This window comes from Crotalus tigris, unplaced genomic scaffold, assembly GCF_016545835.1.
Source record: "Crotalus tigris isolate CLP2741 ecotype Arizona unplaced genomic scaffold, ASM1654583v1 scf7180000018413.2111637, whole genome shotgun sequence".
NCBI lineage: Eukaryota > Metazoa > Chordata > Lepidosauria > Squamata > Viperidae > Crotalus > Crotalus tigris.
This window is the reverse complement of record NW_024096990.1, coordinates 418,551-444,932: the sequence shown is the minus strand read 5'-3', so window position 1 is coordinate 444,932 and position 26,382 is coordinate 418,551. Positions and strand designations below refer to the sequence as shown.

At 42.4% G+C, this 26,382-nt stretch overlaps 2 protein-coding genes across 4 annotated transcripts; both read left to right on the top strand.

Annotated features, from left to right (window-relative positions):
* Positions 1–1,799: 1,799 nt before the first annotated feature.
* Positions 1,800–7,048, top strand: LOC120312048 (adenosine receptor A1-like). The gene is made up of 2 exons (XM_039352252.1): positions 1,800–2,286; positions 5,721–7,048. Exons 1-2 carry the CDS (start codon positions 1,967–1,969, stop codon positions 6,472–6,474), a joined length of 1,074 nt encoding a protein of 357 aa, XP_039208186.1. The 5' UTR covers positions 1,800–1,966; the 3' UTR covers positions 6,475–7,048.
* Positions 7,049–13,046: 5,998 nt separating this feature from the next.
* Positions 13,047–25,120, top strand: RPS19 (ribosomal protein S19). 3 transcript variants are annotated; one of them, XM_039352120.1, is made up of 7 exons: positions 13,112–13,135; positions 13,713–13,767; positions 14,613–14,683; positions 16,415–16,515; positions 20,392–20,575; positions 22,064–22,118; positions 25,047–25,120. In XM_039352120.1, the coding sequence occupies exons 3-7, from the start codon at positions 14,613–14,615 to the stop codon at positions 25,071–25,073; spliced, it is 438 nt and encodes a 145-aa protein (XP_039208054.1). In that variant the 5' UTR covers positions 13,112–13,135; positions 13,713–13,767; the 3' UTR covers positions 25,074–25,120. The 3 variants fall into 3 exon arrangements, with proteins under 3 accessions (XP_039208053.1, XP_039208054.1, XP_039208055.1); XM_039352119.1 differs by lacking the exon at positions 13,713–13,767 and having other exon boundaries at positions 13,047–13,135; XM_039352121.1 differs by lacking the exons at positions 13,112–13,135; positions 13,713–13,767 and adding an exon at positions 13,247–13,328.
* The last annotated feature ends 1,262 nt before the right edge of the window (positions 25,121–26,382 follow it).

Genomic DNA, 26,382 nt, shown 5'->3' with positions numbered 1-26,382 from the left:
CCAGCCAGAAGTTGATTTTGATTTCCACATCTTTCTTTTGCAGAAGCTCATTTTTATTCAGCAGGAACTGGGTACGTCTCTAGTTTAAGGGGAAAAAGGAAAAGGACGAGGGGGGACAGGATAGCAGTGTTCCAATATCTCAGGGGCTGCCCCAAAGAAGAGGGAGTCAAGCTATTCTCCAAAGCGCCTGAAGGCAGGACAAGAAGCAATGGATGGAAACTAATCAAGGAGAGAAGCAACCTAGAACTAAGGAGAAACTTCCTGACAGTGAGAAGAATTAACCAGTGGAACAACCTGCCTCCAGAAGCAGTGAATGCTCCAACACTGGAAGTTTTTAAGAAGACATTGGACAGCCATTTGTCTGAAATGGTGTAGGGTTTCCTGCCTGAGCATAAAACTGAATATTTGCTGGACACCTTCTGTATTCCTGATGATTTGCTGGATACCTTCTATATTCCACACATCCTCCCCAGTGGGTGTTATTTTGAGCAATTTTCACTCCTCATTTACAAAAGGCAAACTGAAACTGATTTTTTTTTAAAAAAAAAACAAAATATTTACTTAGAAGAGAATCCAAAACTGGTAAAGGAATGAGGAATAAAAATGGGAGGAGAAAGAGAGCTACATAAAGGAAAGATTAGATTTATTCTTTTTTAATCCTGCTTTTCTAAGTTTTATAAACAATTCAAGGTGGCAAACACACCTAACACTCCTCCCTCCTCCTATTTTCCTCACCACCACAACAACCCTGTGAGGTGGGATGGACTGAGGGAGGGAGGGACTGGGTCAAAGTCATCCAATCAGCCTTCATGCCTAAGGTGGCACTAGAACTCACCGTCTTCTTGTGATTGGCCCAAAATCACCCAGGCGGATTTGGACTAGAACTCACAGTATCCTAGTTTCTTTAACCACTAGACCAGGTGTAGGCAACCTTGGCTCTTTTATGACTCGTGGACTTCAACTCCCAGAATTCCTGAGCCTGCCATGCTGAGGGGAAAGGGAGAGGTTTCCAGGCTGAGCCATGCTGGCTGAGGAATTCTGGGAGTTGAAGCTCACGAGTCATAAAAGAGCCAAGGTTGCCTACCCCTGCACTAGACCAAGCTGCCTCTTAGAAATAAATGGACAAAAGATGGTGGCAAAGGTAAGACTGCTTAGGAAAAAGAGATAATGGCATGGGGCAATAGGGACCAAAAGGAATGGTCTACCAAGCCAAGATGGTGGTCAATCAATGCTCCTCCTATTTTTATGTGTTGTATACAAATGAGAGGATCTTAGATCACATCCTCATGATGGCTGCCATTTTGACTTTTTGGACCCCATCCTCCAGAAACCCTTTGAGTGTATCTATCACTGCATAGAAATAATATGTCATTTGAAGATGGTAGCAAGCCAGGATCAATTCCTGCATGGTTTTCCAACCTTAATATTATTGGGCAATTAAACAAGGCGGTTACCCAATTATTTTGTACTTATTTACACACTCACACCCACAATTTAATTCTAATCTTACTCTGCTTTTCTCACCGGTTATATTTGAAAGGTAGATGTTTAATACAAGGGATGTTTTAATCCAGAATTGGCATGATAACCTCCCCCTGCAAATTATATCTTTCAGTTCAGGTTGTTTTATTATCTCTAGTTCTGCCTACCGCAATCCACTTAAGCTCTTACATTGATTGGTTTACTCTAGAAATACATCACTAATACACAGAGGTTAATGCACTATCACACATAAAAAGTTATCTTGTGCCCATGACACATCTGATCTATGGGTTGGCAATGCACTGAGTAAACAGACATAGGTCTCTCTTATTGCTCATGGAAAGCAAAGAGCCAAGATTTCACACTGCAGAAGTCAGAGAAATAGCTGGATGTTGACGGGCCTTTTGGATTTAAGATATTTGGATGGAACAGATCAAGTTATCGGCAAGAACAGGTGACTTTGCCATCAAGAACAAGAGCTGCCATGGATATTGGTTTTGTGGTCCTTGAGAGCATCCTAGCCATGGCCATCATCACAATCAACTTGCTGGTGTGTCTCACCATCTACCTGCACAAGGAACTACGATGTATCACCAACTATCTGATTGTCTCCTTGGCGGTGGCTGACCTGGGCGTGGGCGCCCTAGCCATCCCCTTCTCCATGGTGCTCAGCATGGAGTATACCTTGTATTTCTACACTTGTCTCTTCCTCACCTGCTTCCCACTGGTCACCACCCAGTTCTCCATCCTCCTCTTGTTGGTGATAGCCATCCATACTCACTTGAAGCTCAAGTTTTCCAACAGGCAAGTCATGTTCTTGGATCAGAATCCCAGTGTGTGAAGCTTGAATGTGTGTGTGTGTGTGTGTGTGTGTGTGTGTGTGTGTGTGTGAGAGAGAGAGAGAGAGAGAGAGAGAGAGAGAGAGAGAGAGAGAGAGAGAGAGAGAGAGGGGTTAGCCATAGTCACGGCCATCTGGATGGTTCTAGGAGGTTCTGCAGATGCCAGTGGAACGTATTTCCTTTTTTAAAATTTATTTTATTTTATTTATTTATTTTTAACCAACAAAACAAAACAAAGCATAACACACATACACACACAGTATATACTCCTCCCCCTCTTTTAAAACAGCAATTACGTAAGAGTAATCTTCTATTATTTACATTTCCCCCCTTATTCTTCTTTAGAATATTTGTCCTTATTGCCCCGTTGTTTCTTATTTACATTTTTCTTCCTTCATATTCTACTTCTTATTAAGAATAATTCATATTATTATTATTATACATTATTATACACATATTTTCACTTTTGACCTTTCCATATTTATTCTCCTCTAATATCAGTCATACCACTTGTTCCATGTTAGTACTCTGTGTCTTCCTTTTCTTTTATCTTTTTTGTTAATTTGTCCATCTCAGCACAGTCCAGGATTTTTCTTATCACTTCTTCCTCTGATGGTATATTCTCATTTTTCCAGCACTGTGCATATGCTATTCTTGCCGCCGTTATTATATGTAAAATTAAATACCATATTTCTTTACTATATTTTCTGTTGAAAATACCCAACAAAAAGATCTCTGGGTTCCAGTCTAAGGGCTGGTCTATTATTTCTTTGATCCATTTTCTTATTGTAGTCCAGTATTTTTTCGCAACTGGGCATGTCCATCAGTGGAACACGTTTCAATCAATCAGAATAGAGCTGGACGGGAGCTTAGAGGTCTTCTAGTCCAACCCCTGCTGAATCAGAAGACCCTATGTCAGGGGTCCCCAACCCCTGGTCTGTGAACCGGTACCGAGCCATAGAATGCCAGAAACTGGGCCACACAAGCAAATGAAGCCCCATCTGTGGGATGCAGACTGCATGAGAAACTGCACATCCCTCCGGTCCATGGAAAAACCTTTCTCACGGAACCGGTCCCTACTGTCCAAAAGGTTGGGGGGCCTCTGCCTTATACCACGTCAGACAAGTGGCTGTCCAGTCTCTTTTAAAAAGCCTCCATTGATGAAGCATTCACAGCTTCTGGAGGCAGGTTGTTCCACTGGTTAATTGTTCTAACTGTCAGGAAGTTTCTCCTTAGTTCTAGGTTGCTTCTTTCTTTGGTTAGTTTCCACCTGTTGCTTCTTGTCCTGCCTTTTCACCCGTTGCTTCTTGTCCTGCCTTCAGGTGCTTTGGAGAACAGCTTGACTCCCTCTTCTTTGGGGCAGCCCCTGAGATACTGGAAGATTGCTATCATGTCCCCCCCTCGTCCTTCTTTTCTCTAGATTAGCCATACTCAGTTCCTGTCACCGTTCTTGGTATGTTTTCAACAACATACGTTCTTCCTATGTTTTTACTTGAACCAACATTCAGGGGACAAAGACAGGAAACAGGCATTTGGAAATACTTGACCTTTCTCTAGATTGCAACCATTTGTTGAGTGACCATAATTAAAATGGCACCGAAAAAAGTGAGTTACGACCAGTTCTCACACTTATGACCATTGCAGCATCCCTAGGGTCACGTGATCAAAATTTGGACACTTGGCAACTGGCCTGTATTTGTGATCGTTGCAGTGTCCCCGGGGGAATCACGTGATCCTCTTTTGCAACCTTCTGACCAGCGCAGTCAATAGGGAAGCCAGATTCACTTAACCACCGTGTGACTAATTTAAGAAACTGTGGTGATTTGCTTAACAACAGTGGCACGAAAAGTTGTAAAATGTGGCAAAATTCACTTTACAGCTGTCTCGCTTAGCAATGTAAGTTTTGGGCTCGAATTTGGGCTCCCTGGAAGTTTTTAAGAAGAGACTGGACAACCATTTGTCTGAAGTGGTCTAGGGTTTCCTGACTGAGCAGGGGGTTGGACTAGAAGACCTCCCAGGTCCCTTCCAACTCTGTTATTCTATTCTGTTCTGTTCTCAATGTGATCGTAAGTCGAGGATTCTGTAGTGAATCACCCTCCCCCTCTTTCTGTTTAGAGAATTGAGGGCAACTCATCTTGGTTTGCTTGTTTTCATACCTGAGATCAATCTGTGCAATGGAAGAAGAATGGCTGTGCCCAAGGAATATTTGGTCTCAACTCACCTCTCTCTTTAACAATGCCATTTATATATTTTATCGTCTTGTATTTTAGGACAATAATAAGATTGTCTTTTTCAGGATGAGCTGTCTTGAGGTTGGGAAAAAGCCAGTAAACATCATCTGTTTTTCAGCCACTTAAATTGGTCGCTAGCTATTTTATTGGCTATCTGCCTGGTTTGTAAGGGCAGAGGAAAGCTAATGGTGTACAACAGTGATAAAAACCTACAAAACAGGTTTCTAAGTGGCTCTCCTTGGGACAACCGTGTTCTTGTTTTAATTTAAGAGAAGGCGAGGATGGAGCTAATTTATCAGCAGCGGTTCAGACATTACATTGTCTAACCATGATTTATTAACTATATCACTAGTGGCTGGAGGACAAGCAGTTGGGGGTTGAGGTCACGTGTGGACTTCAACTCCCAGAATTCCCTAGCCAGGACCTGGGATAGGCAGATGTTGTTATTTAATATTATGAAAAGTATTGTCACAGGATGTAAGCTGTTCCAAGTAAAGCTGTCTTTTGCAATTGACTGACTGTGATATTAATTATAGTGAATGAACTAATTGATTTAGTTTACATTGCTGCCTCATTCCCAGCAACACTGAGCGGTTTTGGGTCTGCTGCAGGTTTTAACAATGGAGTTGTGTGTTTTTTTTGTTTTTAACACTGGGGGCTTTTAAGAAGAGACTGGACAACCATTTGTCTGGAATGGTGTAGGCCAGGGGTAGGCCACCTTGGCTCTTTTATGACTCGTGGACTTCAACTCCCAGAATTCCTGAGCCAGCCATGCTGAGGGGAAAGGGAGAGGTTTCCAAGCTGAGCCACGCTGACTCAGGAATTCTGGGAGTTGAAGTCCACGAGTCATAAAAGAGCCAAGGTTGCCTATCCCTGGCCTAGGCCTAGGCCGTTTTATGACTGTGGACTTCAACTCCCAGAATTCCTGAGCCAGCTTGGCTCAGCTTGGAAACCTCTCCCTTTCCCCTCAGCATGGCTGGCTCAGGAATTCTGGGAGTTGAAGTCCACGAGTCACAAAAAAGCCAAGGTGGCCTACCCCTGGTGTAGAGTTTCCTGATTGAGCAGGGGGCTGGACTAGATGACCTCCGAGGTCCCTTCCAACTCTGTGATTCTTTTATTCTGCCTTCTACCCATCCAAAGATACTAATGGATGTCTTTCATTGGACAGCTACCCCCTGCACGTGAAGAAGCGCTGGGTGATGATCGTCGTGGCCTTCTGCTGGTTGCTGTCCCTCTTGATTGGCCTCTCCCCGATGATGGGATGGAACCGATTTCAGCAATACGGAGAGACCAGAAACAAGACGACGGCCATCAGCTTCCAGAAAGCCGTCTTCGTTTTTGTCATCCAGGATAAACCGCCCAGAGACCTTCTCTCTCAAGCCTATCGCGATCCAAAGAATCTGAGCTACGGTCACGGCCAAATCGAGCATCTGGGCCGCTGTTCTTTCACCTCCATCTTTAGCCCCGAGTTTCTGGTTTATTTCATTTTCTTAATCTGCACCTTGCTGCCCTTGGCGGCCATGCTGGGTATCTACGCTGACATCTTCCGTGTCGTCCGAGAGCATTTCCGGTCGCGGCCCCTGTGGCCAGCCAAGAGGAAGGAAATGCAGATGGCTTGCACCCTTCTGCTCCTAGTGGGCGTCTTCTTCCTCTGCTGGATGCCGCTGCACCTGATCTACTTCATCCAGCTGCTGTGTCCCAGCTGTGAACAGTACGAGTCTCTGGAACATCTGGCTGTCTTGCTCTCTCATCTGAACTCTTTGGCCAACCCGCTGGTCTATGCTTTGAGGAAGAAGAATGTAGGGCTGGCCCTCCGGTCTGTCTTCCTCTATCGAGTCTTGCGCTGGCCTTCCGTGAAGACCTGTTGTGGTCCGAGTCCCAAAGTCCATCCTCAGGCCGAGGTGAGAAAGCACCATTCCTGAATAACTTTTAACGGATGAAAATAACAATTATGTGAACTCCTTGCAGTGGCTCCACGGTGAAACAGGAAGAAAGATACTGTTTGCCTGAAAGAAGCTGAGACGCCCAGAAAAAAAGCCAATTTGATCTAGTGGTGAAGCTGTTGACCTAGAAACCAGGAGTCTGTGAGTTCTAGTCCGGCCTTAGGCATCAAATAGCAAAAGCTCTTAGACTTACCGCTTCACATTGCTTGACAGCCCTCTCTAAGCACTTTTCAGAGTCAGCATCTTGCCCCCCCCAGCAATCTGGGTCCTCATTTTACCGACCTCGGAAGGATAGGAGTCAAAGCCAGCTGGGTAACTTTGGGCCAATTACCAGGAAGCTGTGAGTTCTAGTCCTGCCTTAGGAATGAAAACTGGCTGGGTGACTTTGTACCCATTGCTCTCTCTCAGACCAATCTTCCTCACAGGGTTTTTTTTGTGGGGAAGTTAGGAAGACGAAGGGCTATTATGCATGTCTGCCGCTTTGAGTTACTTATAGTAACTTAAAGGCAGGATAAAAATCTCATAAATAAATGTTGTTGTTGTTAGTTGCGAAGTCGTGTCCGATCCATCGCGACCCCATGGACCATGTTCCTCCAAGTCTTCCTGTCCTCTATCATCTTCCGGAGTCCATTGAAGCTCACGCCTACTGCTTCGGTGACTCCATCCAGCCACCTCCTTCTCTGTTGTCTCCTTCTTCTATTGCCCTCCATCTTTCCCAGCATTCTCCAGTGAGCCCTTCCTTCTCATTAGGTGGCCAAACTACTTGAGTTTTAACTTCAGGATCTGGCCTTCTAAAGAGCAATCGGGGTTGATCTCTTCCTTCCAGAATCTTCAGCAGCCAATGCTTGCCCACGGAGCAGGCATGCTTAATTGTCACAGAACACAAAATATCCACTGGAAAAAAATAAAAATGGGGAATTCTGTACAGGCCGTCCTCAACTTACCACCGCAATTGAGTCCATAATTTCCTGTTACTAAGTGAGACATTTCTTAAGTGAGTTTTGTTACAACTTTTCTTGCTTTGTTGTTAAGTGAATCACTGCGGGTGTTAAGTAACACGGGTGTTAAGTTAGTAACACGTTTGTTAAGTGAATCTGACTTTCCCGCTGATTTTGAGTCCGAAGGTCGCAAAAGGGGATCACATAGCTCCGGGACACGGCAACCGTCATAAATATGAGTCAGTTGCCAGGTGTCCGAATTTCGATCACGTGACCACGGGGATGCCGCAATGGTTGTAAGTGTGAAAAACGGTCATAACTCACTTTTTTCAATGCCGTTGTAACTTCAAACGACCACTAAACAAATTGTTGAGTCAAAGACTACTTGTGTGTGTTATGTGTGTGATATCCTAGAGGAGAGCATGCTGTGTGAAATGTTGAACAAAAGCACTCCTGCCGGGGAGTGACAATACTACACCACAACATGTTTTTTTATAAGTGCCGTCCTAGTTATCCATCCAAAACAAAATTCATCTTGAAAAAGCCAAGGTCGATAACTTGCATTTTAATTCTTAATTAGTTAATATGATGGTGACCTGAGATTTTGCATAAGTTCTTGGTGGTCAGAGCATTCAGATTCTCTACCTTTTGCAATACACAATCGAAGCCCACCATATAAAAATGGGCAAATATGAAATAGAGGAAGGATCAAAGAGATACGTTCATTCTGCTTTTTTTCCCTGTCTTCGTTCTCGCTCATTGGCAGCCTCTGATGGGAACAGAGAAATTCAGAGCAGAACACTCAACTCCATTTTGTTTTGCAACGTACTGCTGAGCAAAATACGGATGAAACGTAGAAGAGCCTAAAATATTTGCAGCGTTCAATGATAATTGAAAAGACACAGATCAGCAATCCCTTGAAAGCCTAATTAAGCCTGAAAAAATATGTATTTGTTTTATTCATTAGAAACAATTACATTGACCAATTAACTAAATGAAAACAAATAACAATAAGGTACATCAAATCCAATCATGTTTGCGTGTATAGTATAATATCTCTTGCTAGCCAGATTAATTCTAACCTTATTTCTTTTGGGGTCAAGCTCTAAATTATGTTAAATATGTGATCACTGTGTAGCTAGCAGATATACTCATTGGAGCAATACTGTTCCTCTCTTGAAAAAAGCAAGATTTATAAGCAATAGATCAATCCAGTGCGGATTAAAAATTTTGGAAGAGGTTGCCTCTTGGACCTAAGGTATCTTTGCCGAGCAAAAGAAGGAACAGTAAGCGATTGGTCCTGCTCCTAATTCTTAGGGAAGCAAGTACAATAGTCCTCAGCAAGAAGTAATAAGAAAAATCCTGGACTGTGCTGAGATGGACAAATTAACAAAAGAGATAAAAGAAAAGGAAGACACAGAGTATTATATAGTATGGAACAAGGTGTATGTCTGTTTGGAGACTAGAAATAATAGAGGAGAATAAATATGGAAAGGTCAAAAGTGAAAATATGTGTACACATGAAGGAAGAAAAATGTAAATAAGAAATAATGGGGCTATAAGGACAAATATTTAAAGAAGAATAAGGGGGAAATGTAAATATTAGATTACCGTTATGTAATTGCTGTAAAAAAAAGGAGGTATATATTTGTGTGTGTATGTGTGTTATGTGTTGCTTTGTTCTGTTTTGTCTTGTTGGTTAAAAATAAAAATTTAAAATAAAAAAAAAACAATAGTCCTCAGCTTATGACAGTTTGCTTAATGACTGATTGAAGTTACAACAAAACCCGAAAAAGTTACTTACAACCCAGCTTCAAAGTTCTAACAGCTGGCTCCCCCCCCCCCAGCATGCTCACACAACTGGATTTGGGCTGGATTTGGCAATCAGCCTGCATGTATGACCATTTGCAAGAGCCGAGGTGGCGCAGCAGTTAGAGTGCAGTACTGCAGGCCACTTTAGCTGACTGTGTTCAGCAGGTCAGCGGTTCAAATCTCACCGGCTCAAGGTTGACTCAGCCTTCCATCCTTCCGAGGTAGGTAAAATGAGGACCCAGATTGTTGGGGCAATGTAAATATATATATACATTGCTTACTGGTGTACACTGCTTAGAGAGTGCTTGCACTTAAAGCGGTATATAAGTCTCATAAATAAATAAATTTGTGGTATCCTATGGTCATCTGACTGTGATTTATAATGGTTTTTCTGGAAACTGGAGTTTACTTCTGGTTTCCAGCAAAAAGCTCCCCCTAGTGAACGATAGGATTGCCTAACAACTGTGGCCTTCGCTTAATGTTCAAGGCATTTGCACAGACACCTTCGCTGAATGACAGTGATAAAAAAAGTGTAAAATTGGGTGCAGTCACATGACTCGCTTAATCATTGTCACGGCTTTGGGTCATAATTGCGGGTTAGATCACGTCATAATTCGAGGACAACTTGTAATTAGGGCAACAGCAAAAAGGAACAGAATGCACGTTGGTAAAAATTTATTGACAATGAGAACAATTGATCAGTGGAACGGTTTGCCTTCAGTGGTTAGGGTGCTCCATTACTGGAGGCTTTTAAGAAGAAACTGGACAGCCATTTGTCTGAAATAGTCTAGGTCTCCTGCTTGAACAAAGGGTTGGTCTAGATGACCTCCAAGGTCCCTTCCAACTCTTCTGTTATTCTGAATAGTCCTGATGCTGATGCCTGTTGGTGCTAGCTCTGAACAAGCTAATGAGGACAAAATAGCCCCACTTTTCTAATGGTGCAGAATGGATAATTTGGCTATCCCTCCTTTACCCATTTCAGTCTGTGTGCTTTGTCTGCTTCGGGGTGTCATCAGCTGAATGCAATAGACCGAGGCCCACTTAAGACAACAACGGGAAAATCGCTTCCACCCACAAAGCAATTATCGAAAGCGAGGGAGTTGAACTGCACAAAGCTATTGAATATTGCGACATTAAGGCACATAATGGACATCAGTGAATGTCGATAAGCCCATTATTTAAACAAAGGTGGTAGCTTGGCCCCTATTTTTAGACCCTTAAATAAAGAGATGAAATTGATTTGGTTTAATGTTCGGTGCAATAAATCTTATCATTATCTTGGAGACGTAAAAAGGAAGGAAGGAAGGAAGGAAGGAAGGGAGGGAGGGAGGAAGGAAGGAAAGAAGGGAGGGAGGGAGGGAGGAAAGAAGGGAGGGAGGAAGGAAGGAAGGAAGGAAGGAAAGAAAGAAAGAAAGGAGAAATAAGTGCCAGAAAACATCTATTTGAATTATTGATCTCTGGTTCTTACAATGCTGGGGATACCCTACAACTTTCATTCAGATAATTTACCTCCAGCCTTCTTGGCTTGTGATGTAGTTCTCCCTATTAACTTTCTACCAAGAGAGGCTGCGAGCCTCCGAGGGCCTAACTAATAGGCATAAATCAATAATGGAAGTTTAGCTGGCCAGATTTGCCTATTGATTTCCATCTGTTGCAGCCACCCTTAATAAAGCTGGTTCCAGGCAGTTGCTAGGAAAAGCCATCAATCTTCAACTACTTCCATTTCAGCCTCCATAGCATGGATTCTCCTGGCCGAAGGTAATTCATGGGGCCTTTTAGATAACTTAACCACTCCAATTTTTAATTTTCCAACCTGGGAATAGGGTATTTACATATGACTGGGCAGCTTATTCCAAGATCTTCTGCTTTGTAAAACAATCCAGATATGCCTTGCATCCTCTCTCCACCCCACTAAAGTTACTATCCACTGCACTGTTCGGACACCAATGTCTTCCTTCATGTGTACAGGTAGTCCTCGACTTACAACAGTCCGTTCAGTGACTGTCCAAAGTTAAAACGGCACTGACAAAAGTCACTTAGGACGCTATTTCACCATTATGACCGTTTCAGCATTCCCAGGATCCTGTGATCAAAATTCGGACGCTCGTCAACTGGTTCCTAGTTATGACCGTCGCTGTGTCCTGGGGTCACATGATCCCCTTTTGCAACCTTCTGACAAGCAAAGCCAGTGGAGGAAGCCAGATTCACTTAACCACCCTGTTACTAACTAATCAAGTGCAGCGACCCATTTAATGACGGAGACAAGAAAGGTCGTAAAATGGGGCAACGTTCACTTAACAAATATCTCATAAACTTTGGGCTCCATTGCGGTCGTAAGTTGAGAAATACCTATATCCCCAACCCTACGTCTCTTACTTGGGTGCCCTCAAAAGCAAAGAGCTTCCCTGAGCTGTGTGGGGTGATCCAGGGGACGTCAGCCCCACACCAAAAGCTCCTTCCTCAAAGAGTAGCCTTAGGCTGCCTGGGCTATTTGCTATGGAGGAGGAAGGCGAGGGAAGCACAGAAACATTTGAAGAACACTGCTAATCACTTCTGTGCTGTCGTGTTAACTAATGTACTGAAATGTAGAGATTTTTAGAATCTGCCCAATCGCTTTATAAAACCCTAGTGAGACCACACCTGGAATACTGCAGCCAATTTTGGTCACCATATCACAAAAAAGGTGTTGAGCGTTTGGAAAAAAATCAGAGAAGAGCAACTAAGATGATCCAAGGCCTGGAGACTAAAACATACAAAGAACGGCTGCGGGGCTTGGGTTTGGCTAGTCTAAAGAAAAGAAGAAATAGGGGAGACATGATAGCAGCATTCCAGTATCTGAGGGGCTGCCACAAAGAAGAGGGGGTCACATTATTCACCAAAGCACCAGAGGGCAGGACAGGAAACAATGGTTGGAAAGTGACCAAAGACAGAAGCAACCTGGAATTAAGGAGAAACTTCCTGACAGTGAGGACAATCAACCAGTGGAATAGCTTGCCACCAGAAATCGTGGGCGCTCCATCACTGGAGATTTTAAAGAAGAGACTGGACAGTCACCTGTCTGAGATGGTATAGGTTCTCCTGCTTGAGCAGGGGACTGGACTAGAAGACCTCCAAGGTCCCTTCCAGCTCTATTCTATTCTATTTCTTATTCTTTCCTCTGGGTTCCTTGGCATCATCATGGGGTGAAGGGGTTTCCAGCTGGAGCAACATTCTTCTTTGTTATCTTTTCCTTTGCTAAACAGCCACTTCCTGTTCATGGATCACACAAGAGTTCACACCCAAAGGCATGACAATAAAATCACAATCCTCTCTGCCCTTCCCAACCTGCAGTTTAAGGCAAGGGCCTCACCACTCTGTCACCTTGGATAATCTGGCCATGTTTAGAACTTGACATCCTTATTCCCCAAATATTGCACCAATTGTAACTGCCATATATATATATATAAATATATATATATATATATATTAAGCAATCATACTTTTGGAATTTGGGGAGATCTTTTAACATTTATCACAGAACCCCAGCAACAACAGATCCCATTGCTTAGAAAAGGAAGATCAAGGAAATACCCACCCAGTTAAACAAACAGAATCAAGAAACTTATCATCGAAATTAGGAAAACAGGAAGAAGAAAAAGTGAATCGACTTCCGCCCTTCGATGGGCAAATTGCCTCGGCGACTTCCGGCTTCGCGAACCGTCCTCGTCGCTTGGAGTGAAATCGCGCGGTCACTGCCCCTCCCCGCCTTCCACCCGTGATTGGGCAAGGCCCAAGTCCCGCAGACGACCATTGGTGGAGAAAAACCTCGCGACGCTTGGAGCCCTGCGAGGAGCGGGTGGGCAGCCCCGTGCGTTCTTTTTCCTGCCCGGTAGCGCTGAGGCGGCAACACGGTGAGCGAGGCGGTGGCTCGTGGCTCGTCCGGGGGTCCGGCTGACCTCCCCCCCCATGGGGTCGGCTTCGGCTTCCCTAATTTTTCTCGGTGCTCTGGCCTAGCCTCCCTTCGGCCTGGCCTGTGGGCCATGTGGCAGCGTGGGAGGGAACCGAGGAATAAGCGGGGGGACGCTTGGAAATGAGAAAAAATAGGTGGGGAGACGAGAATAAAAACCATCGTTTGACTGGATTTACTGGACATCAGTCATATTTTATGTTTCAGCGTTTCAGAAAAGATCTGCATATTCATATTTTTTATATATTACAAATATTAATATATTAGAAATTATATATTAATATATTCATACTATATTAGAAATAATATATTAGAAATAATATATTAATATATTCATACTATTATATTAGAAATAATATGTTAGAAATTATATAAATGTATTCATATATTAGAAATTTTAATATTGACATCTTTTTTTTTTTAACCTTGGGGAAGCTTCGCATCTTAAATATCACTATTCCTATTGGTTGTTTCTTTGAAGCAGTTACTGAGAAGAAAATTACATTTTTATCTATTTACAGTAGTATTCGATGCTTGGATCCTTACAAAGTTTAACAAAACAGGGAAACAGACTTGGTAGGTAGAAGCTGTGAAGACAAAAATTGTTATTAAAGCCTGATCTTTTAGGTATCTTATAAAACAACCCCTAAGGAATCTGTTACTTTAAGTGTATATTTCTGATTGAAAAGTTGTGGTAGAAAAGATACAGAAATTGAAACCAGAAACGGAGAGACTTGGAGAATCTAACAAATCACCAAAATCATATTTTATGATGCAGTATTTTGCTTTTCTTTGGGAAGGAAGAGGAATAGGAAGATAGCAGTGACAGTGTGATTTGCTGTAGAGTAATGTAAAGAATAAAGATCCTGCTCTATAAGCATTCTACAGATACTAAAACTTAAGGGTTGTAAGCTCGGTGTAATAGAAATCATATAAATAATGGTTCTTACTAATTCCAATAATAGCAGTTGTAGGATTCAGGATTACAAACATTGAGTATTGCAATCCTTGGTCACCTGTCCAAAATTCTTGTCCCTTTTTGTTTCAAGGCAGTTGCCTCAATGTGGGATTTCTGGGAAAAGCAAACTTCGATTTCTTTTCTGAACCTTAAGATAGGGCAATATGGGTGTCCTGCCATGGAATCTGCTGGCAGTGGAGCTGTCTGTTTTTGCTTGGCCGCTCCAATAGTTATTACTTGTATGTTATACTGTTTATTGGGGATGCTTTATTCCTGCTGGTAACTGCCAAGAGGCCTTAGGAATTATAATGATAATATTAATAAACAATAAACAAATGAGCAAATATTGTGAAGTGAGGGGTGCTGTCCTGGCCTCAGCAGTGGTGGTTCAATTCCCAGAAATATGAAACGATTATTATTTTTTAAAAAATTGGAGATATTATATATTATTCCCCCTCTGCAGATGCCTGGAGTAACTGTAAAAGACGTCAACCAGCAGGAGTTTGTACGGGCCCTTGCAGCCTTTCTCAAAAAGTAAGTTGTGTGAAAAATTAATTAGCACATACAAATTGGACTTCTGATGTAGTGAGTTGTATTTGCACTCTCTCCTGAGTTTATATTAATCTAATAAACACTTCTTGCTTAACATATTTTAATGGTTTTGATGGAAATGTCACTTAAATAAAAGAAAAAAGTTCTTTTGCAATAGCAGTAATTCAGGAAACGGGGTGGGTAATTTACATTATGATTCCTGTAAATCAAGACAAGAAAATGATTATGGACTTAAAGCACCATCTAATTTTGATGGCCTGTGAATAGGATAAATAGTTGGAAGACAAGCATATTTATTCTCACTAGAATTAGATTTATTGGTGGCTAAAAGTATACTTCCATGCAACTAATCGTACCAGAATGGAGCTGGTATGCAAATACGAGTTTGTGTCCTGTTAAGCTTCTGTGGGGTTAGTAAAAAGGATTATGTTCAATGTTTGCACCTGTTATTTCCAAACAAAAAAATGTTTTTTTTTTTTTATAAATTTGGTTTTCTAAACAAAAACGTCTTTAGGCATTGTGTAGGGATATGCTCAGTATGGACCTTCCTCTTCATGACTCCCAAAATGACATGTTCTTTTTCTTCTCAACCACATTGCTGATATCCTAGACCAGGGGTAGGCAACCTTGGCTCTTTTATGACTCGTGGACTTCAACTCCCAGAATTCCTGAACCAGCATGGCTCAGCTTGGAAACTCCCTTTCCCCTCAGCATGGCTGGCTCAGGAATTCTGGGAGTTGAAGTCCATGAGTCAGAAAAGCCAAGGTTGCCTATCCCTGTTCTAGAATGACATACTCCATCACTTGAAAATCTATTTGGTTCCTTTCCTTTTCTCAATGATCACTGACAGTCAATCTACCTCTGTCCCCCCCCCCCTTTCCCAGCGCCTGTCTCTTGCTTCTCCTTAAGTGCCATTTCTGAATGCTCCTGGCATTTTCCTGCCCTTCCTCTCCAGTCAGTGTTTCTTCCCAGAACAGTATGTTTCAGTCTAGAAGTTGAAATTGAGTCCTGTTTCATTTTGTTTTCTGGACCAAACACCTGCTTCATTTTGAACCACCAGAAATCAGCTGTTTTGTGTGTGGAATAATTCACGCCTCATGTGTAGAATAGTTCATGCACAAACTGTTTTGCACATCTCTAAAATACCAATAACTGCCTTAAGTATATTCTGGATAGTAACATGGGGTACAAATCGCATATATCTGTGTGAACCAATCATTTGAGCGTTTGACAAATAGTGATGCAGTAAAATTTACAGTAAAATGGGCATTTAAACCAAAGCATCCTGTATTTTTTTAAAAATGGGTAACTAACTGCTTTTATTGGTATTTCAGTCCACAAAGCATTGTCTACATTTGGGAATTGATTGGTTACTGTGGTAGTTGCCATGCAAGTTGAGTAATTCAAATTTTAAAAAAATCCTATCTTAGAACAGGACTGTTTTCTTCCAAGTAGTAGATTTAGTGCATCTGTGCTTCAGCTGTTTTCCCTTTGAATTATTTCATGAATATATTTGGATTAATCAGTTGCCTAAATTTTAAGACACTGATTGTATCTCTGCAGCCCTTTAAAGCAGTCCTCTCCAATCACTGTGTGATCTCAGAAAAGAGTTACAGTGTTGTGTTTGCATCCCATTTGATTTGAACCACCCTTTTGGAAACGAGTAGGAAGCACTTTGCAGTCCTCATAACTGATATTTGAATTGTTTTGCAGGTCAGGTAAACTAAAGGTACCTGAATGGGTGGACACAGTCAAACTAGCCAAGCACAAAGAATTGGCTCCATATGATGAGAACTGGTTTTATACCAGAGCTGGTAAGGAATGAAATAATTTCAGTGCTGTGCTAATTATAATTTTTCTACAATGTGTTCTTTGTGTAAGAGGGGCCAAAGTGGAACGTTGTTATTGAAATTATTTATAGGTAAACAGTGCAATGTGCTTCTCATTGGGCAATGCTGGATCAGGAATTCTCAGGAGTTGAATTCCACAGGTTGTAAAGTTGCCATAATTTACCCACCCCTGCGTTAGTATATATGGATAAAGATAAGTTTATCCTCTTAAGAAACTTAAAGTGGAAGGGAAAGACAAGTAGAATAAGAGACAAAAGTAGGTAAATGTAGTAAAATTCATGACTTAGTTTCACTAGCTGGTTAACATGCAACAACAGGCCATACTGTAAATTGTTAGGCTTTTCACAACATTTGTTACGCAAATGTTTGTTTTTTGACTAAGCCTGGCATGCAAATCAGCCATTGGTGATTTTAAAATATGGTTTAGTTGCTTAGCACTTTATATGGACCTGTGGTACAGTGGCTTGTTTAAAACTCTGTGAAATGGATGGGCAGTTTCAAAATTGGATAAATACTATTGTTTTGTATATGTGAACTGCTCAGTGTCTATGAATGGCTATAAATAAAATAAATCCGTGATTGGGGTTAAAATCATGGCTTACTGCAACGACTGAATTCATCTAGTACATCATTCATCCTATAAAATGGGCCCATGGTATTTGCAATAATACAGGGGAACAGTTGCTGTGGGGAAATGCTGAATAGTGTCTGGTTTTGATGTGTTTCAATCAGTGTTGACTTCTGGTGAACCCCTGCAGTTTTCTTGGCAACATTTTCTGAAGTACTTTGCCATGGCCTTCACCCTTGGCCTGAGAGACTGTGTGACTGGCCCAAGGTCACCCAGCAGGTTTTGTGCCTAAGACAGGATTGGAACTCAAGATCTCCTGGTTTCTGGCCTGGTGCCTTAGTCATGATATTAAACTGGCTTTAGTGTTAGCCTTTACTTGTATTAAACAATAACATTGGTTTACATGAGTAAGTCTATAAATAATGGTTTTTGAAGAAACTTTGCTAGACAGAATGCTGCAATTCCTACTTTTCTAATCCAGCCCCTGGGCATGTGTCTTTTTGCCTCTGCCTTCTGATGACACTGCAGGGAGTGTGTCTTTTGGGACAACGGATAGTCCTCTATGTCAGGGCTTTTCAAACAGTGGTACGGGTACCACCTGTGGTACATTGGCACATGGCAGGTGGTACGCGAGCATCCTAGAAAAATGGTAGCAGGCAGGCGTCTTGCTCAACTGTGGCTTGGGGGACACTTTTTTCAGTGCTGTTGTAACTCTGAACAGTCACTAAGCAAACTTGTAAGTCGAGGACTACCTGTACTTTATCACTTTTTTCCTTTTTTTTTTGGTCATCAAGTTTTTGACACCTTGCTAGGTGACTGGTGGTACTTGGATGTTGCCATATCCTAAAAGTGGTACAATGGGTGAAAAGATTGAAAAGCCCTGGTCTATGTCACCTTCACAACTGCCTTGTTTAAGCTCTGGTCTGTGCGTGTCCTGGGAGGGATGAACAATGAAAAGAACAGACTCCTTTCTCATTTTCCCAGGAAATAATGTTTAGCACTGGATATATGTGAAGTAAAGGCTGCAGCTTTACAGTAAGCTCTCTGTGGCTTGCTAGCAATTGGAAAGTTTGCTAATGTTATCAATCAAGAAGATAATTGACTTCTCTGCCCCTAGTTATAAAGCCTTTATATCTTGGGGGCCAATCAGAAACACAGATGCTTTGTTGGCCAGCTCTTTAATACGATGTCTCATAAAAAGCCTCAATTGTGGCTTGTTTTTCTGTCGGCCCTTTAATCTATTACCAATCGCTGCTAGATACTTTGGACAATCACCATCCACGTTGAGTGGGCAGCACTCCTGGCCAGTATGGAGTTCCATTTCTCCAGCAGGCCTCAAACCCTTTGCAGTTGATTTGCCTGCCTATAAAACAGGGGATGCAAGCAACCGCTTGGTTGTCTACCAATAGTCTGTTCTGTCTTTGGCGGCCTCCGTCTCATCCTACGCAAGATGGCTTTATTCGTGACTTCAGATGGTTCTGCGGCCGTTGGGAGAGCCCTGGAGATGCTCTTTGTGGAGATCTTGCTCTGTTATTTCTCCGGGAGCCAAAATGCCTTCTCCCATCTGTCTGTCTTCGCAGCAATGACAGCTAACCGATATTCTTGCTTTTCAAATGGCCCTCGGCTGTGGCAAAGAGTTTTGTTAGATGCCCTGAAGACCAAACCCCCTTTCGTTGTTGCTGTCAGGATGGCAGTTCAGCGTGGCTACGTTGCTGTTCTCACTGCTCTAGTGAAATGTAAGGGAGAGAAGTAGGTTTCCGACTTGCAGGAATATCGCCTCAGGGTTCCTCCTTTCGTCTGGGTCTGGGGAGTAGCCTCAAAGTGGAAAGCAGGCGGTGCGCAGAGAAGCTGCCTGATGAATAGAATAGCAGCTTCGCTCTTTCTGCAGAACCCGGTTCTAGGTGAAAATTGAGAGCGTTAATGCCGTTTTCTTGTTTGTCTCCAAGCGATGCCATCTGCAGTTAGAGGCGGCATCGGGCTGACAGCAGTTGATGGTCCCGCGCTCATTAATTTTAATTACTTTCATTAGAGCCTTCCATTGAAGGAGCATAATTTATTTGGGCATGCAACCTCTTGGCAGGCATTGAAAATTCTCGCCTTTAGCAACCTTCAGTGGGAGAAGATGGGGCTTGGCTGCTTTGAAAATGCTGTTTTGGCACGAGATGGTTCCCATTAATACAGTGATGGCGAACCTTTTAGAGACTGAGTGCCCAAACTGCAACCCAAAACCCACTTATGCATCGTTGAGTGCCGGGTGGGTGTGGCCCACTGGGTGGGTGTGGCCAATTGGGTGGGTGTGGCTGCGGTGATAACGGCAGACTGGGTGGGACTAAAAAGTTCAATTAATCAATTCCAACTTTGCAAAATCTTTTTTTTTCCCACGAGAAGTTGAAATTGATTGATTGAACCTTGGTTTTTTTTGTACATGGCGGAGACCTCAAGCAAAAAGGTTTTATAAAACCTAGCTGAAGGCGCACTGGGGCGACAGTGCACGTGCCCACAGAGAGGGCTCTGAGTGCTGCCTCTGGCACCCATGCCATAGGTTCGCCACCTGTAAGGACCCACCCCATTTTGCATCTTAAGAAGACCGAACTCTTGGAATAGTTCTTCCAATAGGCATCCTTTATTAAGAGAAAATGGTTGCAGGCGTTCTAGACAGGACTTGGGGTCCAAGCTCCCCCATTCAAGGTTTTAAGGGGTTCCCCAGTAGCCCCACCCAATCACCCCCTTCTTCCAGCGACAGTCTCAGGCATTACACTCCCATCCCCTTTTCCTTACTGCCGGCTGGATGGAGACTTCAGAGAGGAGTACATGAAAGGTAATAGCCCCATTGTTATGGTTAGTCCTTTTGGTGATATCCACATCCAGTTCCTTTGAAGTGTACCGAAGGAAGTGAGGGCCATAAAGCTCCTTTGTTCACCCCCTTCCCTTCATCGTATGACAGAATCCAGAGAAGGCAGAAATGGTGTTTTCTACAGTTGATAACTAGAGATGAAATATAATTGGATTCTGACACCACCACTGCATTAATAGATTGACCCAGGATGGGTTGGTTGAGGAGGGGGCCCTCAGAAAAAAGGCACCGGGCAAACCACTTCTGAATTGTTACCCAGAAAACTGTGCTCAAGAGCAGTAGTCAAACTTGGAAAAGGTAAGATACTTACAGAGTCCTGTGAAATTTTGGAAACGGTTCAGTCTTTCTTGTGCCAGAAGGCTGTGGTTGAGCTGACCTGGGAGATGGGTGGTCAACTGATGACTTCTTTTGTTTGCAGCATCCACGGCCCGTCACCTTTATCTTCGGGGTGGTGCTGGAGTCGGCTCCATGACCAAGATCTATGGGGGACGCCAGCGCAATGGCGTGATGCCCAGTCACTTCAGCCGGGGCTCCAAAAGTGTTGCCCGGAGGGTGCTCCAGGCTTTGGAAGGGCTCAAAATGGTGGAGAAGGACCAGGATGGGTGAGTTCCTACCAGATGCAGAGAACTTGGAAGCCTCAGTAAATAACACGTGTATTGTGGCAGGCTTACAGAGGCATAATTGTGGACAACACATTGCATGCCATCTTTGGGAATCTGTTTATAAAGACCATGCTGGGAGCTCTTGTGTTCAGAGGCAGTGTGACTTTGAATATCTGTTGCTGGACAGTTATAGAAGTCTTTTGCGTTTGTGGCCTACATGAGGGCTTCCAAAGAGTCCAAACAATACTAGAATATTATGGCCAAGTCCAACAATGTCCTTCCCAATGTTAAGGGTATGTTTTCCTGTGTGGTAGAATGCCTTCTTAAATACTGATACTGTTGGTTGCATGGCCTGTGTGGGGACCTTAGATTCAAATGTGCTCCATCTTAATGAACAGGGGCAAGATCGTTATGGGGATTCTGTGGCACTTCTGTATTGTTTAACTGTAGTGTCATGGTTCCACAGATGAAACTCTTCAAAGAACTTGGAGGCATTGTTTACCTCAAAGAATCTTTATTTGAGAAGCACAGCATCATAGTCCGAAGCCAAAAACTGGATTCCCCTCCCCTGAGCACATAGTATCAAAGCACAATTCCCTCCTCCAATTAACAGTCATAAATCACATTCTCCAATTAGTTTGAAATGCAGGCTTCCCCTCCAGTTCTCCAGCTCGCCAATTCTTATCATCTCTTATTTCATTAACCTTGGTTCACACACTAGGTCCAGCATTGTTATGTCTAGCTAAACTCTCATGCATATTCCTCCCCCAGCAATGGGTGGAAACTAATCAAGGAGAGAAGCAACCTAGAACTAAGGAGAAACTTCCTGACAGTTAGAACAATTAATCAGTGGAACAGCTTGCCTCCAGAAGCAGTAAATGCTCCAACACTGGAAGTTTTTAAGAAGAGACTGGACAGCCATTTGTCCGAAATGGTGTAGGGTTTCCTGCCCGAGCAGGGGGTTGGACTAGATGACCTCCAAGGTCCCTTCCAACTTTACTATTATTATTATTATTATCTAACTCTAACTCTAAGAATAAAACGTAAGAAAAAAATGGTTGCATCTCCAACTGTTGTCAAAGCAAAAACATCCAATGTTAGCAGCGTTGACATGTAGCTTCCTGTGTTCTTCACTGGCTATAATTGCTCAGGCTGACATTTAAGCAACATCTACATGGCCTCCGTTTTCCCCAAGTAGTGTTAAAGCCTTGGGAAGCTTCAAAAAGTCATACAGGTGGTATGAAAAGGAGCACCCTTTGAAGAATGATCTTAATTTAGGATGGCACGGAAATTGTGATGCGATATGATAATACGTCAGCTTTAAGATGTTCTTAGTGAATACTGCGTGCTGGGCCACGTGTTTTGAATCTATTGAATTGTGATCTTTGCACAGCTATGTTACTTGCCATCAAAACCCGGAATGATCCACAGTGCGTATTAGTAGTTTAATTTTAGAAGATTCTGATCTTTGTCATTGGTTTCTTTCAGAGGTCGCAAACTTACTCCTCAGGGACAGAGGGATCTGGACAGGATTGCTGGACAGGTAACATCAACTGCATAAGGAGAAATTTGACAAGAGGCTTAGGGTTACTGCAGCAGAACATTAAGGCTAGAATCTTGCCCCTTAATGCAGATTTAGAAGTGACAGCTTTCTTGTGGCATTTAAAATGGCCATCTTTCCCTTCTCCCTCCTTAAAATTACAAATAGCCTATTCGTTCATGGGCAGACTGAATAAAAGGTATCTATTCTTTGCAGAGAATGGACTGATGGGGCATTCTCATTAATGACAATTATGCATTGATCGTATTCTGCAAATGACTTCATTATGTAAATAATGTGAATTGTCATGGGTGAATACTCTCCAATTTAAGGGGCGTTCATTAATAACCATGCCGCACATTAATCTTTTGAAGTGAGTTTTTCACTTACATTGGAAGTATTGTTAGGTTAAATCAGTTGCATTTGATGAGGTAACTTTTGACTTGGGAAATCCTACATTTAGGCACAGGTGTCGGTAGATTGTGTCAATTTTTTTTCTTGCTTTTCAAAAAACAAAAGAAACGGCAACGGAAAATGCAAAAACAATGCAACTAGAATTGCATAAAGGCTTCTTATACATGTACCCATATATATATGTACATTGTTACACTGCAATGTTAGTAGCGGATGACCATCATTCGTTGTAATCATCCATACCTAAATCTGTGGTCTTAAAGCAACTCATTCATATGTTGCAAGAAACGTCAGGTCTTCGGTCCACTGAATAACAGGCCATAAGTCTAGTTCAGGGGTAGGCAACCCTGGCTCTTTTATGACTCGTGGACTTCAACTCCCAGAATTCCTGAGCCAGCCATGCTGCGGGGAAAGGGAGAGGTTTCCAAGCTGAGCCATGCTGGCTCAGGAATTCTGGGAGTTGAAGTCCACGAGTCATAAAAGAGCCAAGGTTCCCCACCCCTGGTCTAGGTTTATGCTAACCACACAGCCCAGCTCCCTCTAGGACAGGGGTGGGCAACCTTGGCTCTTTTATGACTGGTGGACTTCAACTCCCAGAATTCCTGAGCCAGCCATGCTGCGGGGAAAGGGAGAGGTTTCCAAGCTGAGCCATGCTGACTCAGGAATTCTGGGAGTTGAAATCCACGAGTCATAAAAGAGCCAAGGTTGCCTATCCCTGGTCTAGTTTAATGAAAAGAAGGACGAGGGGTGACATGATAGCAGGTGTACTTTGTGATTTAGACCAGGCCACGAGATGAGGATAAGAGGAAGAATTATCTTGAAATTAATCTTGTTATATTTTCTCACTCCCTTTGATTTAAAACAGGGCTCAGGCTACTTGAGTATTCAAGGTTTTTTGAAATACACATTCTACATCAGATAGGATGACTGGAACTCACAGGAAATAAAAATCAATAACACTTGAAGGGCAGCAGATTGCTTCTCCCCCCCCTCCCCCCACCCAAGGAGAGATCTTTACTTCCCAAAGAATTGTACAGCCTTGCTTTAAAAGCTTTGCAAGCGAAAGCAAAATAGATAATAAATGAGTTGGAATCAACATTTCCGAGCAGCCTTTTCTGGGGCCTAAATGAACCCCCAAAGACCCCCACTCTATGAATCTCATTAGAAGAAAGAGCTGCAGGTTGCGCCACCATGTTGCTCTCCAAGCTTGTGCTTGATCATCTACCCCCAATAAAACTGTTTTTAACAGCCCCATTGCCATTTGATGAAGAGCTGAGGTTTGCGCGTTAACTAGCTCTGTATACAATGTACTGTTGGCGAGTTATTTCTTACAAATGAGTCCCTTTGCAATCGTACACAGCGTGTTCAACAAAAAGCAGAATAGAGACTGTCCATCTCTCACAATTAACAGGTGTTCCTCACAGCGAATGGTTGAGCTCAGATGTCAAAGCATCTTGAGGCTTTCTGGATCGCTCCTGAAAATAACTGCAGCAGCCAATATAAAGAAGAGCTGCCGTGGCTTCCTTTAGTGGATGTGACAAATGAGCATTTGTAGGAATGTGGGAAAGGATATTTATGTGTCCTAAGAAACTTGGCTTTCTCTCCAGCTCGATTCACGAGCCACATAAGATTTCACAAATGACCCCAAGATTAACGTCAGAGCAATAGTCAAGTAAACAGTGCTCTAATTAAGGAACTGCCAAACAAGCTAGCCGTAAACAGCCCAACCATGAAACCTTTTAAGACAGGGGTCTTCAAACTTGGCCCTTTTATGACTTGTGGACTTCAACTCCCAGAATTCCTCAGCCAGCGTGATACGCTGGCTGAGGAATTCTGGGTGTTGAAGTCCACATATCATAAAAGCCAAGTTTGAAGACCCCTGCTGTAAGACCACCTCCACCAATATTCATAGGGCAAGCTAATAGAATATAAACTGAGAATAACCCATGCCTTAGTAGCAATGATGACGTTACCTAGTTTGGGTAATGAAAGGTCTACAAGAAAAGAGGCAAGCCCAGAGAGCACCCAGGACACCTGAAGTAACACAAAACCAGAATATAGTTGGTTCACTATGGCTTGTTCAGCAAAGCACGATTCAAATTCTTGCTTTGAACGAGGTGTCAATTCAGTCAAATATGTAACCAATAGGCATAGTTAGACTCTTTGACCTATCTTGGTGAATTGTGTTGCAAGCTGGTGGGTGATGACCGTGAATTAGTAGGGTGTTCTTGGCCTGTGACAGTACATTTTTCTATTTTCCCCTGCAGTATATTGTCTGAAATGCAGTGTTTGTGACCTTTTGTCAGTCTGTTAATCAAAAGCAAGGCGACATAAAAAGAACAGATTGGAATTAAAGCATTCTTGCTTTAAGTACATGATATTTGAATTAAGCCAGTGTTCTTAATGGGAGAAATGGCCCTCTGAATACTGGGAAGTTGTATACATGTTTTTATACTTATTTATAAATCATTTGAATATGTAAATACATTTAGAATAGCTTTTATTCTTCTTTCCTAGGTGGCAGCTGCAAGCAAGAAACATTAAAATGGAGTTCAGTTTAAAAATAAAGTTCTTTATTTACTGAAGCTGAATATTTTCTCTTTTTTTTGTTTTTGCAAAAGACTATCCTCATCTCGTACTAATCCTAGCATTCTTTTGTATAATTAAGGTGTAATTATAAATGGCCTTCCTCTGTTCACATATTTGAATTTGGAATGTGTGTGAGTGTTTTACTGCTCTTTTTTAAAAGAATTGCCTCCTTGGTAACTTGTGAACTGAGCACTTTGCTGTGCATCAGTCTTTAATTGGTAGATTAACAGATAAATTGTTTGTAAGGCAATCTTAACTGGAGAGGGCAAAATCTAATTGGAACACTGGCTTCAAAGATTTCTGTTTTTAAGGGCTACTTTCAAAAGAGCCTGGAAAATAAATTGACTCAAAGAGGCAGGTCAATATTTTCTTGCCTTCCATCTTGTGAATCTAAACATTAATCAGGAATCAGTAGACTTGTAACTTTTTAGCTGAGACTCCTCTTTCTGATGAGCATTTCTCAACTTGGACGACATTAAGAAGTGTGGACTTCAATTCCCATAATTCCCTAGCCAACACAACTGGCTGGGAAATTCTGGGAGTTGAAGCGCACAGATCTTTTAAAATGGTCAAGACTGAAGAAGCGCACAGATCTTTTAAAATGGTCAAGACTGAAAAACACTGTTTCAGATAATTCTGCATATTGCTGTTTGAAACACTGATACCTAAACCTGTTGATTAAATCCTTATCAAATGGGATCTCTACTCCACCATGCAGTTCTCATTTTGTTTGCGTGGTCTTTTTTTGCTTCAGGAAAAAAAAAAACCCCTCTTTTGTTAGTAGCATCACCACTGTGGCAGCTACTTTGGAGTCCTCTCTGATTGCCAAATTTATCATTTCTGTCTTCTGCTTACCTATCTGGTTGGTCAGCTTTCTTTTTTTCAAAATGGGGACAGAATGACCCTAATCAACTCTTACCCTCTTCCTTCATTTCACCCCCTCTAAATGTAGCACATTTGTATATTCTTAGCATAAATTTGCTACTGGTTTGGGGAACGTGGTGGATAAGAGGCCGTTTTGGAATTTAAAAAAATCACTTTTCGTTTTCCCTCAGCTTTCAGTATCTGTTTTCTTATCCCATCTTTACAGAACAGCTCTGGCGCTGGCTCTTTCAAAGACAATAAATTACCCTCCCTTGGAAACTGCACGAGTGGGGGGCTAGCCCCAGGGGTTTTCTTCCCCCCCTCAAGTTTATGAATGATTTAAGACATCTGATTCTGGAATCAAACTGCCGTTTCAGCCTTAACTGTAGCTTTGAGGATG

Excerpts from the sequence above, each read along its gene's own strand:
- LOC120312048 (XM_039352252.1), top strand. The coding sequence starts at position 1,967 with ATGGATATTGGTTTTGTGGTCCTTGAGAGCATCCTAGCCATGGCCATC. Across the intron at positions 2,287-5,720 it reads AAGCTCAAGTTTTCCAACAG|CTACCCCCTGCACGTGAAGA; the intron begins GCAAGTCATGTT and ends TTCATTGGACAG.
- RPS19 (XM_039352119.1), top strand. The coding sequence starts at position 14,613 with ATGCCTGGAGTAACTGTAAAAGACGTCAACCAGCAGGAGTTTGTACGG. Across the intron at positions 16,516-20,391 it reads CTGGTTTTATACCAGAGCTG|CATCCACGGCCCGTCACCTT; the intron begins GTAAGGAATGAA and ends TTTTGTTTGCAG. Across the intron at positions 22,119-25,046 it reads TGGACAGGATTGCTGGACAG|GTGGCAGCTGCAAGCAAGAA; the intron begins GTAACATCAACT and ends CTTCTTTCCTAG.